The sequence below is a fragment of the Tursiops truncatus genome, chromosome 1 (assembly GCF_011762595.2).
Source record: "Tursiops truncatus isolate mTurTru1 chromosome 1, mTurTru1.mat.Y, whole genome shotgun sequence".
Taxonomy (NCBI): domain Eukaryota; kingdom Metazoa; phylum Chordata; class Mammalia; order Artiodactyla; family Delphinidae; genus Tursiops; species Tursiops truncatus.
In genome coordinates this window covers 21303442-21317307 of record NC_047034.1, presented here as the reverse complement: position 1 = coordinate 21317307, position 13866 = coordinate 21303442, and the positions used below count along the sequence as shown (strand labels likewise).

Genomic DNA, 13866 nt, shown 5'->3' with positions numbered 1-13866 from the left:
TCCCCGATCCCTGTCTTGATCTCTTCCTCTCTTGGCTTTCCCCACTGGTAACCTCTGATTTGGTCTCTGCACCTGTGAGTCTGCATGTTTTGTTCTCTTCATTCATTTGTTTTATTTTTCAGATTCTACATATAAGTGATAACAAACAGTATTTGCCTTTTTTATGCCTACTTTTTTAGTTTACCTTCACAACATAAGCAGAACAAACTCTTAATGTGTCACAATGTCTTTGTTTCCTAATATTGGGAGTTTAGATTATAATTTTTTACTATTAAAAAAATTAAAAAGCCATGCAGTTAAAAAGTCTGTAGTAGGGCTTCCCTGGTGGCGCAGTGGTTGAGAGTCCGCCTGCCGATGCGGGGGGCGCGGGTTCGTGCCCCGGTCCGGGAGGATCCCGCGTGCCACGGAGCGGCTGGGCCCGTGAGCCGTGGCCGCTGAGCTTGCGCATCCGGAGCCTGTGCTCCGCAATGGGAGAGGCCACAACGGTGAGAGGCCCGCGTACCGCAAAAAAAAAAAAAAAAGTCTGTAGTAATATTCACCAAATTATTAGTGATAGTGTTTGGGATATGCGGGGAGGGAAATAAATTTCTTTTGTGAAAGACCCAAGTGGAATAACATAAAAAGGGGAGGGAAGAAAAGGGTAAAGAAATCTCATGTACTTCAGGGCTTGATTAACATCCTCCAGCCCATCTTCTGAGCTTGGGCAGTGGTTCCGGCTCTTACACCTTTACCATGAATCTGGAGTCATTTATAATACATTATGAAACATTTGAGATGGTGGAGAAGATTCTTTGTTATGGTATTCCTAAGTTCCTGCTAACCGGTTGCTAATATAGATTGAAATGTGTACTTTCCAGTCATTTTTCTGGTCTGAATTGAATTGGCAATTTTTTTTCCAATTAAAATTGAATTAGGATTAAAAAAATGTTGGGTAAAGGTAGTTCTTCATGTGCAACTTAATTCCTTCAAAATTGGTGGTGATAAAGGGACATTTACAGGCACGTGTTTTTTTTGTTTTTTTCTTTTTTGCGGTATGCGGGCTTCTCACCGCCGTGGCCCCCCCCCACCGCGGAGCACAGGCTCCGGACTCACAGGCCCAGAGGCCATGGCCCACGGGCCCAGCCGCTCCACGGCATGTGGGATCCTCCCGGACCGGGGCACGAACCCGCGTCCCCTGCATCGGCAGGCGGAGTCCCAGCCACTGCACCACCAGGGAAGCCCAGGCACGTGTTTTGAGGGGAGGCCTATTATATAAAGACGTTAGGTCCTCCATCCTGGCGGAAATAATCAGGCTGGATGCTCCAGAACATGGAGCTAAATATATTCTATCCTGCTTTAGATCAGTATACGAATTGCATGTCCTTTCACTCCTGTCCTTGATCCCTTTCACCCGCGGTGCTGCCCTGGCCCCAGTGCCGTCCCGACATTTTTCTTTGTGGCTGGAATTCTCGGATGGGCTCAAGCATCTATGTTTAACTCGTTTTTAAAAATCTGTGAGAGCGGTTTTCAGGAGAAAGGGCCTGGTGGGTGACAGGCTGGAGAGCTCTCCCTGCGGATGCCGTGTTGCGGCAGGTGTCGTCCCGTGTAGGAAGGCACCCCCAGTCCTTGCTGTGCCCTTGTCCGCAGGACCCCGCTGCATTGTGCTGCGTCCTGTAACAGCGTCCAGGTGTGTAAGTTCTTGGTGGAGTCCGGAGCCGCTGTGTTTGCCATGACCTACAGTGACATGCAGACGGCTGCGGATAAATGTGAGGAAACGGAGGAAGGCTACACCCAGTGCTCGCAATTTCTTTACGGTACGGAACAATTCGATTTACGTGCACTGATTACTGCATTCATTTATCCTTTATCTCTAGGGGATCGTTCCAAAGGGTTTTTATTATTTGGGAATGCATTTTGTGTTGTACATAGTCCTGGGCATTGAAGATAGGGCAGCCTCGATCACAAACATGAATGCAGCTTTTGTGTGTGCCTAGAAGCGGCTGTTATCAGGGACATCTTCAAAGACAAAAGACAGTGATGCAGCCTTGGACCTAGCAGGGTTAATAGCTTTTGACCATCGAAAGATCCTCTAGTAAGACTTCAGTACTTAGCGAGTGATGCTGTATCTGTGCAAATAAGTAAACAGAACCCCCCTGCAAGATGATCAAGAGAAATGCAGGGTTGGAATAAGAATCCACAGATCCAAGTTTTCCTGCTAAATCGAACTTGTCGCAGAGGAAAAGAAAGGCAACACCATATTTTAGAACTGATTTTTTTGACTCTTTTGTTCCCTTGTTTTTGAGTTTATGATTCTGATGCATCCCATCAGCTCTGTCCCTAGAGAGAAAAGGACGAAGTTTTAGATGGATATATGTTGATTGGCACCGTTATTTACAAGGAAAATTTTTTTTATTTACAAGTCTTAGAAGTTGAGGTTAATGTTTCTTTTTAGTCTGGCTTGAGAGAAGTGGAGAAGGGGAAAAGACAGAGACAAATGAGGAGGTACGTCCCAGGACCCCAGACCACTCAAGCATCAGGCATGGAAAGATGCCTGAGGTGAAATGTCTTCTCTGTTTGACTGTTCTCCGAGTCTCACTAGGCCTGTTTTCAGGCTCTCGGAGAGAAGGGAGAGGGGTCAGAGGGAGAACCACAGACTGCAGGTTCTCTTCTTCGTCTCTCAGCTCTTAGTTTTTATCGTTGATATTTATGATCACTCTCTGTTTATGTTCTCAACTTTACATCAAAGAATAATTTTGACATATGGACACATTTTGAAATCAGTATGTTATATTAATATGTATTTTGTTACATTAAACGTATTGGCGATCGAGCTATATGTAAGTATGGGATACGATTTTTTAAAAAACATTTAGGGACATTTGATCAGATTTTTTAAATTTATGAAATATATCGTGGATACCGAGAGCATTTCTGACATAGATGTGCAGTTTAAGTAATGATGATCCTAGATTAACACAGTGAAACATCCAGGTATCCAGCTTGGGAAACAGACCATGAGCTCTGTCTGCCGTCAGCAGGGACCCTGCCCTGATATAGCTCCTCTCACATCTGTGGTGACTGCCCCCTTGAATTTATAAAAATAGGTATATCACCTCTGTATGAATCCTACAACTGATATTGTTTAGTTCTGCCCGTTTTTGACCTTCATATTAAATAAACCATACTGGTGATTCTGTGGCTTGCTTTTTTCATTCCCCATAGTTTTTGAGATGCGTCTGTGTTGTTGCATGTAGCTGTTGTTTCTTTTCACTGCACTACTGTTCCATTTGGGGACTCTACTACAATTTATCTTTCCATTCTACTTCTGGCAGATGTTGAGTTATTTCCTTTATTTATTTATCCATTCATGCATTCAATTATAAACATGGCTTCGGCCACCATTTTTGTCCTCATCTTCTGGTGTCTCTCTAGAAGTAGAATAGCCAGGTCACAGGAATATACGTCAAGCAGAGAGTACCTTTTGCTCTGTGTTCTCTTTGACCTTTGGTGGATTTGGAAGCCTGTCTCACTGTGCCTTTAGTTTGCATTTCCCAAACTGCCACTGAGATGGAGCATGTTTTTAGGACCCTCAGAAACGTTTGAAAATTGTTGACTCATAACTCTTAGTTTGGTAAATAACAAAGTAATGAGAAATAGTCTTCCATGCCTAATGGTTTCCTGGAAATGAGACTCAAGTTGTTATGTTGAGTGCACCATTCTGATCCCAACCAGATGACGAGTCTGGCGTGCTTTAAAACTTGGTGGAGTTACAGTTCTATCAAGTATAACTTGAAAGTTGGAAATTTACTTGTCCCCATGAGTAGAAACCTGACCATTTAGATAGGTAGAGCCTTCTTTTGGAAAAGAACGATTTAATTTCTTGTTTTGCCCAGAGTGAGAGGTAGTGTGTGCTGTGTCATATTAACTGACACAGGAAAAATAAGTTCATGATAATTTAGGTTCGCATAAGTTGAGAAACCCAACTGTTCACAGGCAAGCAGGTATTTTCCTGGCTTTCCTAAAAAGGTGACAATGATAATGACCTCTGACTTGCCCAGGACGTTGTTGTCTAATTCTTCCTCCCCTTTCCCCATGTTGCCTGCCCATTGACGATTGTTACTGCTCATTAACGTCGCCTTATAGGATAGGAAGGTATAAATGGAGAATGGTACAACCTAAGGTCGTAGTTCATTTGCAAATCTGTTATTAACTCTGGTAAGAAGTGGACATTTGGGGATTTTTTTTCCTTCCCCAGTTTGTGGATTTCAGTATCTTTTAGAATTCTGATTCTCATCATTTTAGAGTTGACTATATGTAGACTTTTATATCCTGTCTAATATACCTGGCCATATTTCTGTATTCTAACATTGTATAATTTTTTTTCTTTTATCTTTCCGCATTTGGAAATTGATAGAGACCACTTTAATAGGCACAACACTCTGGTCATTTTTCTCTGTCTGCTTTAAGTTTTAGGTAAAGAACAAAAATGATTCCAGAGTTCCTTGGTCATTACACTTAGTGAATAGGCTAAAATTGGACAGATGTTTCATTAACTTTTTTAATATCCTAGACTGGAACAGTTCTTTTTTTATTCCTGGGTTTGTAATCGTTTTGTATTCTGAGTAAGAGAAGTTTTGAGAGCTGCTTATAAGGTGTTGGTTAGTTTTTAGAGCTGGTTTAGAGATGATAGCATATGTTAACTTGTCTTTTATATGTTCCCTCTACACGGCTGGCCTTCCTCTGCTCCCCCTGGCCCCGGGAAGTTTATTTATTGAATGTTTAATGTAGTAGTTCTACCATTCCAGCAGGTCCCCATTTCTTCTCATTTGGCTTTATAGAGTGACAGGTTCTGAGCGTGGTATCCTCTGAGTTACATATATTCTGTTCTGTATCTTACATGATTTCAGGAGTTCAGGAGAAGATGGGCATAATGAATAAAGGGGTCATTTATGCCCTTTGGGACTATGAACCTCAGAATGACGACGAGCTACCCATGAAAGAAGGAGACTGCATGACAATCATCCGCAGGGAAGACGAAGATGAGATTGAATGGTGGTGGGCCCGCCTGAATGACAAGGAGGGATACGTTCCACGCAATTTGCTGGGAGTAAGTGAAGGATGTTTTTTTTAAAACAATTTTTGTTTCTTTAATGTTGTATCTATTTTATGTTATTTATTTGTTTATTTTTGGCTGCATTGGGTCTTCGTTGCTATGGGCGGGCTTTTCTCTAGTTGGGGCGAGCGGGGGCTACTTTTTGTTGCGGTACATGGGCTTCTCATTGCAGTGGCTTCTCTTGTTGTGGAGCACGGGCTCTAGGCGCGTGAACTTTAGTAGTGGTGGTGCGTGGGCTCAGTAGCTGTGGCTCGCGGGCTCTAGAGCGCAGGCTCAGTAGTTGTGGCGCGCGGGCTCAGTAGCTGTGGCGCGCGGGCTCTAGAGCGCAGGCTCAGTAGTTGTGGCACATGGGCCTAGTTGCTCTGCGGCATGTGGGATCTTCCCGGACCAGGGCTCGAACCAGGGCCCTGCATTGGCAGGCGGATTCTTAACCACTGCGTTACCAGGGAAGTCCCTGGATTTGTTTAAGTCAGGATTTCCGAATCTGCTAGGGAACTTGAACAGGGCACCAGAGGCAAGATTCTTTGTTCTTTCTCTACCTTTGGATTTTAAGTTTCATAAAAACCAAGAAAATAATCAAATCATATCAGCACATGTAATCCAATAACATGTCTGTATTAGTCTGAAGGGACTGCTGTCAGTGGGCAGACATTCTTGGTGGGGGGAGTATTTTCAGGGAAAGGCTAGTATAGTTGGACAGAGTCTAATATACAAAAAATGGGAGATATTTTCACTGTATTTTCATCAGCTGTCAGACAGACATGATCTGTGTCTGCAGAGAGCTTCTGTCCCACTCGAGGCCCTGAACCAGGGCTCTGTCTGGAATCATCCCGCTGTCCGGACATTACTCTCTGTAGAGCTCGTTAAAATGACCCCGGTGTTGGGACCTGGAGCTTGGATTCTGGCCTGTATCTCCTCCTCCTGACTCTTCTCCTTTGTGGTTTGATGTGCAGTGTAAATGACATCATATATCCTGACTGCTATCTTCCTGGTAGCAAAATTTACTATTAGATAAGCATTTGGGGTTTGGACAATATTCATTCGTGTGATCATACTATAAACGATAAAGAGTAGTGAAACTGAAAAAAACAATTAAGCCATGGAGCCCGTTAAAAAAATCTTTCCAATTACCAGACGAAAGCAGAAATGTAAAGGTAGTTCTCTTTCGAGCCCTCCTGTTTGCTTCTACAAAGTCTTTAGCGCCAGAGAAGCATAATCTCTTGCGTGCAGCCTCTTTCCTTCTTTAATGAACACCAAGAGCAAACAGGCACGCCCTTCTGCTTCTTGTAGTTTCTTCTTTTCTGGGAAAAGCTCTACCTCTTAGAAGTAGTTGCTTATTTGAGTCTTAACTTTAATTTTCTGACAAAGAGGTCCCGTGGTGAATGAAACATGGGGAGAATGATTTGTTCCCAAGTGTGGAAGCAGCTGGTCAGAGACCAAGCTCTGCCTCCTGGGTGGCTTTCAGAGGTTCTGTAATCAGCGGACTGGATTGCAGATTTTCATTTTAATCGGACATTTAAATATTCTCGGTTCTTTGGAGATCTTTCCTGGGTAGAAGTGGCCTCTACACAACTTCCTTGGGTTCCTTTTGAGGTTTTTTTTTTTAAAAAGGAAATTGCATAAATGTTTTAGTCAGAGGCTCACATACAAGTGTAGAAAATTATATTGGCTAACATATCTTTCCTCACAGAGAAAAACAACCCTTGATACAACATTGATCCCTCAGTTAACTTTGCAGTTTGGGCTGGAAGTCTGGCTTGACTTTGTTTCAGTAAACCCTTTTTTCCCTTTGTCTAGGGGAGGGGGAGGAGGGTTTTGTTCTGTTTGCCAGTTGAATGACTAGTTTGAGTTGCTCTTGGCTTCCTGAACACCCTCCTTGCCAGCTCTTGTTATGGAAAACACAAAACCACCAAATCCTAAAACAAAAAACTCCACTTATCCTTCCTCAAATCTGTAGACTTTTAGTCTGTGGCATTTGGTTCCTGATAGTCTCAAGTCTGTGTGACGTCCATTGTGAAATAAAGTTAAAATAGAGACTTTTTAACCTCTTATCTTTTCCCGTGAAATGGAAGCTCCCAGCATTGGAGCTTATAGCGTATTGCAAATCACCTCTAGTCCTTTGTGGTCCTTGTTGGACTTGATTTACGGTTCAGTAGGCTGTGTAGATGGAGTTAATGCTCAGAGCATCTTGGATTTTTTTTTTTTTTTTGCGGTACGCGGGCCTCTCACTGTTGTGGCCTCTCCTGTCGCGGAGCACAGGCTCCGGACGCGCAGGCTCAGTGGCCACGGCTCATGGGCCCAGCCGCTCCGCGGCATATGGGATCTTCCCGGACCGGGGCACGAACCCGTGTCCCCTGCATCGGCAGGCGGACTGTCAACCACTGCGCCGCCAGGGAAGGCCGCATCCTGGATTTTATATCACTGCACCATGGCGTTGTCCCTGTTGAGGGAACCCCTGTGACCTTTGAATGTCCTTTGTACAAGAGTTGGTAAATACCAATCTTTGGGCAGCTCTGGGTGTTTCACATGGCAGGGAGTTCTTTCTTTGGTTTAATTTCTTTCCTGTGATATCAGCACCCATCCCTACCCCCCATATTTCTTGAAAATGTGTTATACTCCCACATCTGTGCGGTATGAAAATATTTTTAAAATTCTTTTTTACAGCTATACCCAAGAATTAAACCAAGACAAAGGAGCTTGGCTTGAAACTTTGCACACTTTTAGTTAATGAAGAATTAATCTGTTACCAATAAGAAGAAATAATATGATTGTTTGTGGCAAAAATTTTGTAAGACTTATTTTAATGACAAACTAACTTGAAAGCAATGAAGATCGGGCTCTGGAAGCAAATGAAGGCTTGGAGCAGAGCCACTGTTGGTGGAGGATACTCAGCACGACAGAATGAACGGAGCTTGGCAGGAAGCTGACCACTCTGCGCTGGATACAGGTACTCCGTGTCACACTCCGAAAGATACACGGTGACCGTCCTGTTCTCTGCAAGAAACAGGACCACTTATTGGGCTCCTGGGAGATCAGCTGCGGGGCCTGCTTAAATGGGCGTTTTTCATTGCCTGCCCCTGTCCCTGCCCTCCCACCGGAAGGAGCAGTGCCATCATGATGCCATCTCAGATTGTCCCCCAGCACCAGCAGGCCCATGGGGGACTCACACGGAGGCTCGAAGGTGCCGCACACTTGCGTGTCGTCTGTGAAGAACTGTTTGTTGGTTGTCAGTGAGCAATAACTTTATGGTATGAGTTCTTGTAGCGTCATGTATTCAAAATATTGAAACCACACTACACTACAGGTAATTAGATTTAGACTTTTGTTTTTAGGCCGAAGTTTGAATCTATATTTATTGTCTTTTGTATCTCGGAAATTAGAGACTTGCTATATAGACTTACCCGTGATATTTGTCAAGATCATAGCTGACTTTAAAAACAATTGTAATAAAGTTAAACTTTTTGACTCTAAGCTTTTTACCGGCTTTAGTTTTTTATGTCACGTTAACAGCCTTGTTTAACGTTCCTAAGCCATTGGAATATCGTACCCTGCTGAAAAATAATAAGAATTTTTTTTTTTACCAGCCATGTGATTAAACGTAAGTATTTCTTTGCTCAGTTTTGCAATTTGTGAGTTTCGTGGTGGTCTTCGTTATAGAATTAAGACGCTTTTTAAAGATCCTAGAGGCCATGGTGCTAGAAACTTGTACCTTTACCTAGAGCTTCTGATAGGCTGTTTCAGTGTCCTCATTTTATTTCAGATTCTTCATAGAGTTATATACATTTACGGGATGAAAACTTAGGTGGACACAGTCTGCACGTCGTTTTATTAATAAGTTACCAAGTCTGTGAATTTTGGGGGAACTCATTTTGCTTAGTGAAACTGTTTCATTTAATAGAAGATACAGGTGAGAAAAACCAGTGGTCACTTTTCCTTATACATTTTTATGAGTAGCTAACTTCTAGCAAAAAAGGAAGATAGATGAATGACAGAACATATGATGCCTTTCAGAGTCATGCAGAAGTAGTGACAACATGGATGAAACATCAGAAGACCTGTGTGGTAGACAGAATTCTAAAGATGCCCCTCCAGCCCCTCATATTCCTGTCCTGTGGTGCAATGGACTGACTGTGTCCCCCTAAAATTCATGTTGATGCCCTAATCCCCAGTGTGATAGTATTTGGAGGTGGGGCCCTTGGGAGGTGATTAGGTTTAGGTGAGGTCCTGAGGGTGGGTCTGCATGATGAGGTTAGTGTTCTCATAAGAGGAAGTCTGGTGCACTGTGTGAGGACACCCCAGGAAGGCTGCCACTCTCACCAGACACTGAACCTGCTGGCACCTTGATCCTGGACTTCCCAGCTTCCAGAATCACGAGAATGTTATTTAAGCCACACAGCCTGTGGTATTTTGTTACAGCAGCTTGAGCAGACTGAGACACCTGGTTATTTAATCCAGCACTAATCCAGGTACTGCCGTGAAGGATTTTTCAGATTTAAATTAAATTTACTCATCAACTGACCTGACCATAGGGGGATTATCCTGGGCCCATCCCAGGTGGGCCCAACTTGAGCCCTTCCAAGCAGGAGAGATGAGGCCGAAGGGGAGGTCAGCGAGATTTGAAGTGAAGGGATTCGACCTGCCATTGCTGGCTTTGAAGGTGAAGGGGTCATGAGCCAGGGAATGTGGAAACTGAGGAAACCCCTGGCTGACAGCCAGCAAGGAAACGGGGACCGCGGGTTTACAACGACATGGACCTGAATTCTGCCAACCTGAGTGGGCCTGGAAACAGATCCTCCTCCAGTCTCCAGCAAGAATGCGTCACCCAATAAGAGAGGTGTTGGACTTTAACCTACAGAACTGGGAGATGGTGGGTGTTCTTCAAGCCACCAAGTTTGGGCAAACATGTTACAGCAGCACAGGATTCTCATCCTGGGCTGATGCACTTAACTCATCCATCCTGTGACCTTGCCCGGGACACTCAGCCTTGTGTGTATAATCTGAGATGGGGTCAAGGGAAACCATACTAAGTACTATACGTGTAGGTACCTGGAAACCCGCAACAAATTGCGCCAATGTATGAAAAGGGAAGATGGGAAAATTTGGGAAAACGTGATCATCTCACTTTTATTTCCTTAGTCCGAAACTTGTGGCATCATTTGTTTTTATTCTCCCTTTGGGGGTATTTTTACTTGCTTGTTTTATTATCAGAATATCCGTATATTAAAGCTCCCTATAGGGGATTCCCTGGCAGTCCAGTGATTACGACTCCACGCGGCATAGCCGGAAAAAAAAAAAAAAAGCTCCTTAAAAGTATAGAAAAATGTTATGAAGCCAGGGGGGAAAAGACCACTATGGAGGCATCCTTAACTAACATTCGGGCCTGTTTCTTTCTATTCTTGCTTGTGATTTTCTCTTCACGTAGTTGAGAGCATACTGTTTAAGCAGTTCTGTATTGTCCTGTTTTATGTTTCACGTTGCATCACATGCATGGTTTTTAATGGCGGTGTAGTTTTCCACCACGTCATTCATCCAGTCGTTTGTGTTGAACGCGTGGCTGCCTTTCGCTTGTGTTATCATCGATGCTGCGCTCACATCTTTATGGGAGCGGAATTTTTAGATTGTTGAAAAAATAAGTGGGGATAAAGCAACTGGAGAATGGGCCTTGCTAAGGAGGGTAGGGTGTAAACTCTAGCTGTGCTTGGAGTCTAAAGGCAGTGGAGCCACCGAGGGGTTTTAACCAGGGGAGTACGGGAGTCAGCCAGGGAGGCAGGCGAGCGGGGGTGTCCGAGAGGGAGAGGGAACGGCAGGGACGGCAGCACAAAGTCGGGGAGGGTGATGACAGATACGTGTTCATAGCTTTTGGCTTTGGGAGGTAAGTGGTGACCATCAAAAGCAGTTTCAGGAGAGTGGTCGGGCCATTAGCCAGATCGCAGAAGGTAAAGGAGGCGCAGAAAGATGCAGGGGCGTAGCTGCTGGGGAGGCCTGGCTCTGGGGGAAGGAGGGGAGGCCGGGAGGAGGCGGGTGGTCTGTGTGTTACCAGGTGGCAGGCCTAAGGCACCTGAAAGAGAGTGTGAAGAGAGGGGCCAGCTGATAGGCTGAGACTGCAGTTCAGAGCAGAGACGGGGAGGGCTTTTCTTTTGGACTGGAGGGAAGGGAGCAATGGGGGATTAGATTAGGGTGACTTCCTTGGGGCAGAAGTCTGGGGGGGATTTACTTTATCATCTGGTTCTTTCCCCCTGTGAAATCTCTCCCCTTCTCTTTTAAATCTTTTCTAAATTTGCTACGATAAGCATATAACGTATCTTTTTTTTTTTTAAGCATTATTTCTTATCCTGTGACTAAAAGTGAAGTTGTGAACTCCAGCTTCAGGCAGCGCGGCAGGTCAAAGTGCACCGGGAGGGGCAGAGCACCCGGAACAGTGGGAAAGGTTTGGAGCAGCCTGGGTGGACTGGGGGGAGCCTGCCTGCCCTTCCCCTCCCAATTTCTACCACTCCTGTATTTCAACCGTCTTAGCACCCTCCTCTCCCCTTCCAGTGGTCAGCCTACCCTCCCCCCACCCCACCCCTCCCATAGCAATCCCGTGTCACTGGGAGCATCCAGCTCTCCCAAACCCAGTTCTACTGAATGGAGAAAATCACCACCCCCGCACCAGGGGAAGTGCTGCCTGTTCTTGGTTCCCGCTTCCTCTGGGCCCTGAGATGCTCCGCAAGCAGGAAAACTTAAACTCCTGCGAGTTGAATTTGGGAAATCCATCTTCCTATCGTTTCATGAGATAGCAGGCTGCCATTTGCCTCTCTCTAGTCGTCTGACATCTTTCCCTCCTGCGATTCCTCAAGGATTCCCCAGCAGCCGACCTGTGGTTTAGCTGCATGTCTTCCTGGCTCTCTCTTGTCCCCTCCACCAAAGTGACAGGCAGGTGGCAGGTGGAGCACAGACTTGCCGGTACCTCTTTCAGAGACCAAGAAGCAGTAGAAATTGGAGCTGACTTTCTGGTCCATTATCAAAGCTTCTGAATTGGATTTTTTAAAAGCTCTATAGTTCCACACTGAAATGGAGGCCAGCTGCCCTTTCCTCTCAATACCGGCATTTAGGGAGGGAGGGAGCGCGCCTGGCTAGAGTGGGACGGGATGTAACTGGGTGTGCTCACCGCTGGGCCCTCAGGAAGAGCGGCACCCACGTGCGATTGCCTGAGCGACTCTTTATTGAACAGTACATTTGCAAGAAGATAAGGCAACAAGGCAGTATCTGTACAGTGTCGCTAGCATTTACCCAAGGTGAAGCCAGGAAACACATTCATGTGGTTTCCACGGGCGTCCCCCCCAATCCATGCACGAACGCTAGCGGTGAAGTCTGGGAAGGTTCGAGGCAGGCGGCGAACAGCTCTGCTGTCTTCCGTCACCGTGGGCTTGCAGACGGGACCCCCGGTTTGGGTCATCACTTCAGCTGAGCAACAGGAGCGTCCCTTCAGTATCGTAACGCTCAGTTTATAAGACCAGACATGTGCGAGGACTTGAGACAGACACACTGTTAACCAATCAGTTTTATATAAAATCTGTCTCTTATTTAGCCCAAATGAGAGATGTGCTTCTCACCTGGCCTCTTCAGGTGCCTTCGTGATGCAGCATATTTTTCCATTTTACTCAAGGGAAATGGTAACCCCTGGACAGCTCTTTGGTACATGTCACAACTGTATTTTTAAACTCAAAGTTGCTTTAAATATTGCTGGCAAGGACCTTATGTCCTTTAAGGTTTGACTGAATGTTAAATTAAGCTCAGCTGTTAAATACCTCCCTGCATTTTTTCCTGATTTAATATTGTTATAAACAGGAAAGTGTGTAAAAGGAAAGTGTATCCTATGTACAGATTGAAGGTTTTCTCTAAGTTTTTCAAGGGTTAAGTGACTCGCTTGCATTTAGTACGATTATATGCAAATCTTTTACTTTGATATCTGAAAGTTCTGCTTTCTCAAGCAGATAGTATCATCATTTTCAGCTCTAATCATCAGTTTAAGTAAATGTTCCCATAAGTTCAAGATCCAGATAAAAAGTTTCTCTGTGGATGCTTAGTCCGTGGCTGATTCTTTCATGAGAAGTCTTCAGGCAGATCAGTTATAACCTCAAAGTACTGAAAAACACAGCCACTGTGGGGAAGGAAAAAAACCAAATCAGTTCAGTGAGCATTCTTAGAATTAAAAGGCTATCTGAGTACCTACAGATTATTCTGGAAGATTGACTATTGTACGAGAAAAGCTGATCAAGGGTTAAGATATCAGAGTATTAACTCACATTTTTTCTACCTGATTTCTAGAGTCTAGCTTTTTACAGGGTCGTAAATCTGAATTAGGTGGTCATGAATCGTATTACAGGGTTGACTGAAACACGTGAAACGTGGAAAACACGAATTAGCATTTCTGTATCCCTGCCTCAGTGTCACATCAGAGGTTAGTTTGGATAGCCCTTAAACTAGTGGTTTTCAACCTCGGTTCTCTACTGGAGTAATCTGCGAACTTTAAATCAGACTCTAATGAAATTAGTCTGGGATGGGCCTGGACATCAGGACTTCTGCGAAGCTCCCCAGGACTGCAAGCTGCAGGCAAGGCTAACAATCGCTGCAAACTGAAGGAGAGGTCTTCTTCTGTCGCAGCCTCAGCGAAAAGAGAGTTGAGTGTGGGGAACTCCAGGGACCTGTGAAAGGCGAGGCTTAGGAAAGGAGGGAAAGCCGGTGGGTGAGATGTTTCTCAGAGGAAATGGGAGGATGGTCTGAGTAGGCTGGCC

General features: G+C 44.8%; 2 protein-coding genes across 11 annotated transcripts in view; one reads left to right on the top strand and one right to left on the bottom strand.

Annotated features, from left to right (window-relative positions):
* The window catches only part of TP53BP2 (tumor protein p53 binding protein 2), a 215884-nt gene extending 207321 nt beyond the window's left edge, over positions 1-8563 (top strand). For all 8 annotated transcript variants that reach the window (XM_073800698.1, XM_073800697.1, XM_033851083.2 and 5 more), the window contains 3 exons: positions 1627-1793; positions 4887-5086; positions 7757-8563. In XM_073800698.1, coding sequence (XP_073656799.1) covers positions 1627-1793; positions 4887-5086; positions 7757-7798 — 409 coding nt within the window. In that variant the 3' untranslated portion in view covers positions 7799-8563. The remainder of the gene's footprint in view (positions 1-1626; positions 1794-4886; positions 5087-7756) is intronic.
* Positions 8564-12270: 3707 nt separating this feature from the next.
* CAPN2 (calpain 2) overlaps positions 12271-13866 on the bottom strand; it is a 63082-nt gene continuing 61486 nt past the window's right edge. For all 3 annotated transcript variants that reach the window (XM_033851100.2, XM_073800717.1, XM_033851103.2), the window contains one exon: positions 12271-13232. In XM_033851100.2, coding sequence (XP_033706991.1) covers positions 13209-13232 — 24 coding nt within the window. In that variant the 3' untranslated portion in view covers positions 12271-13208. The remainder of the gene's footprint in view (positions 13233-13866) is intronic.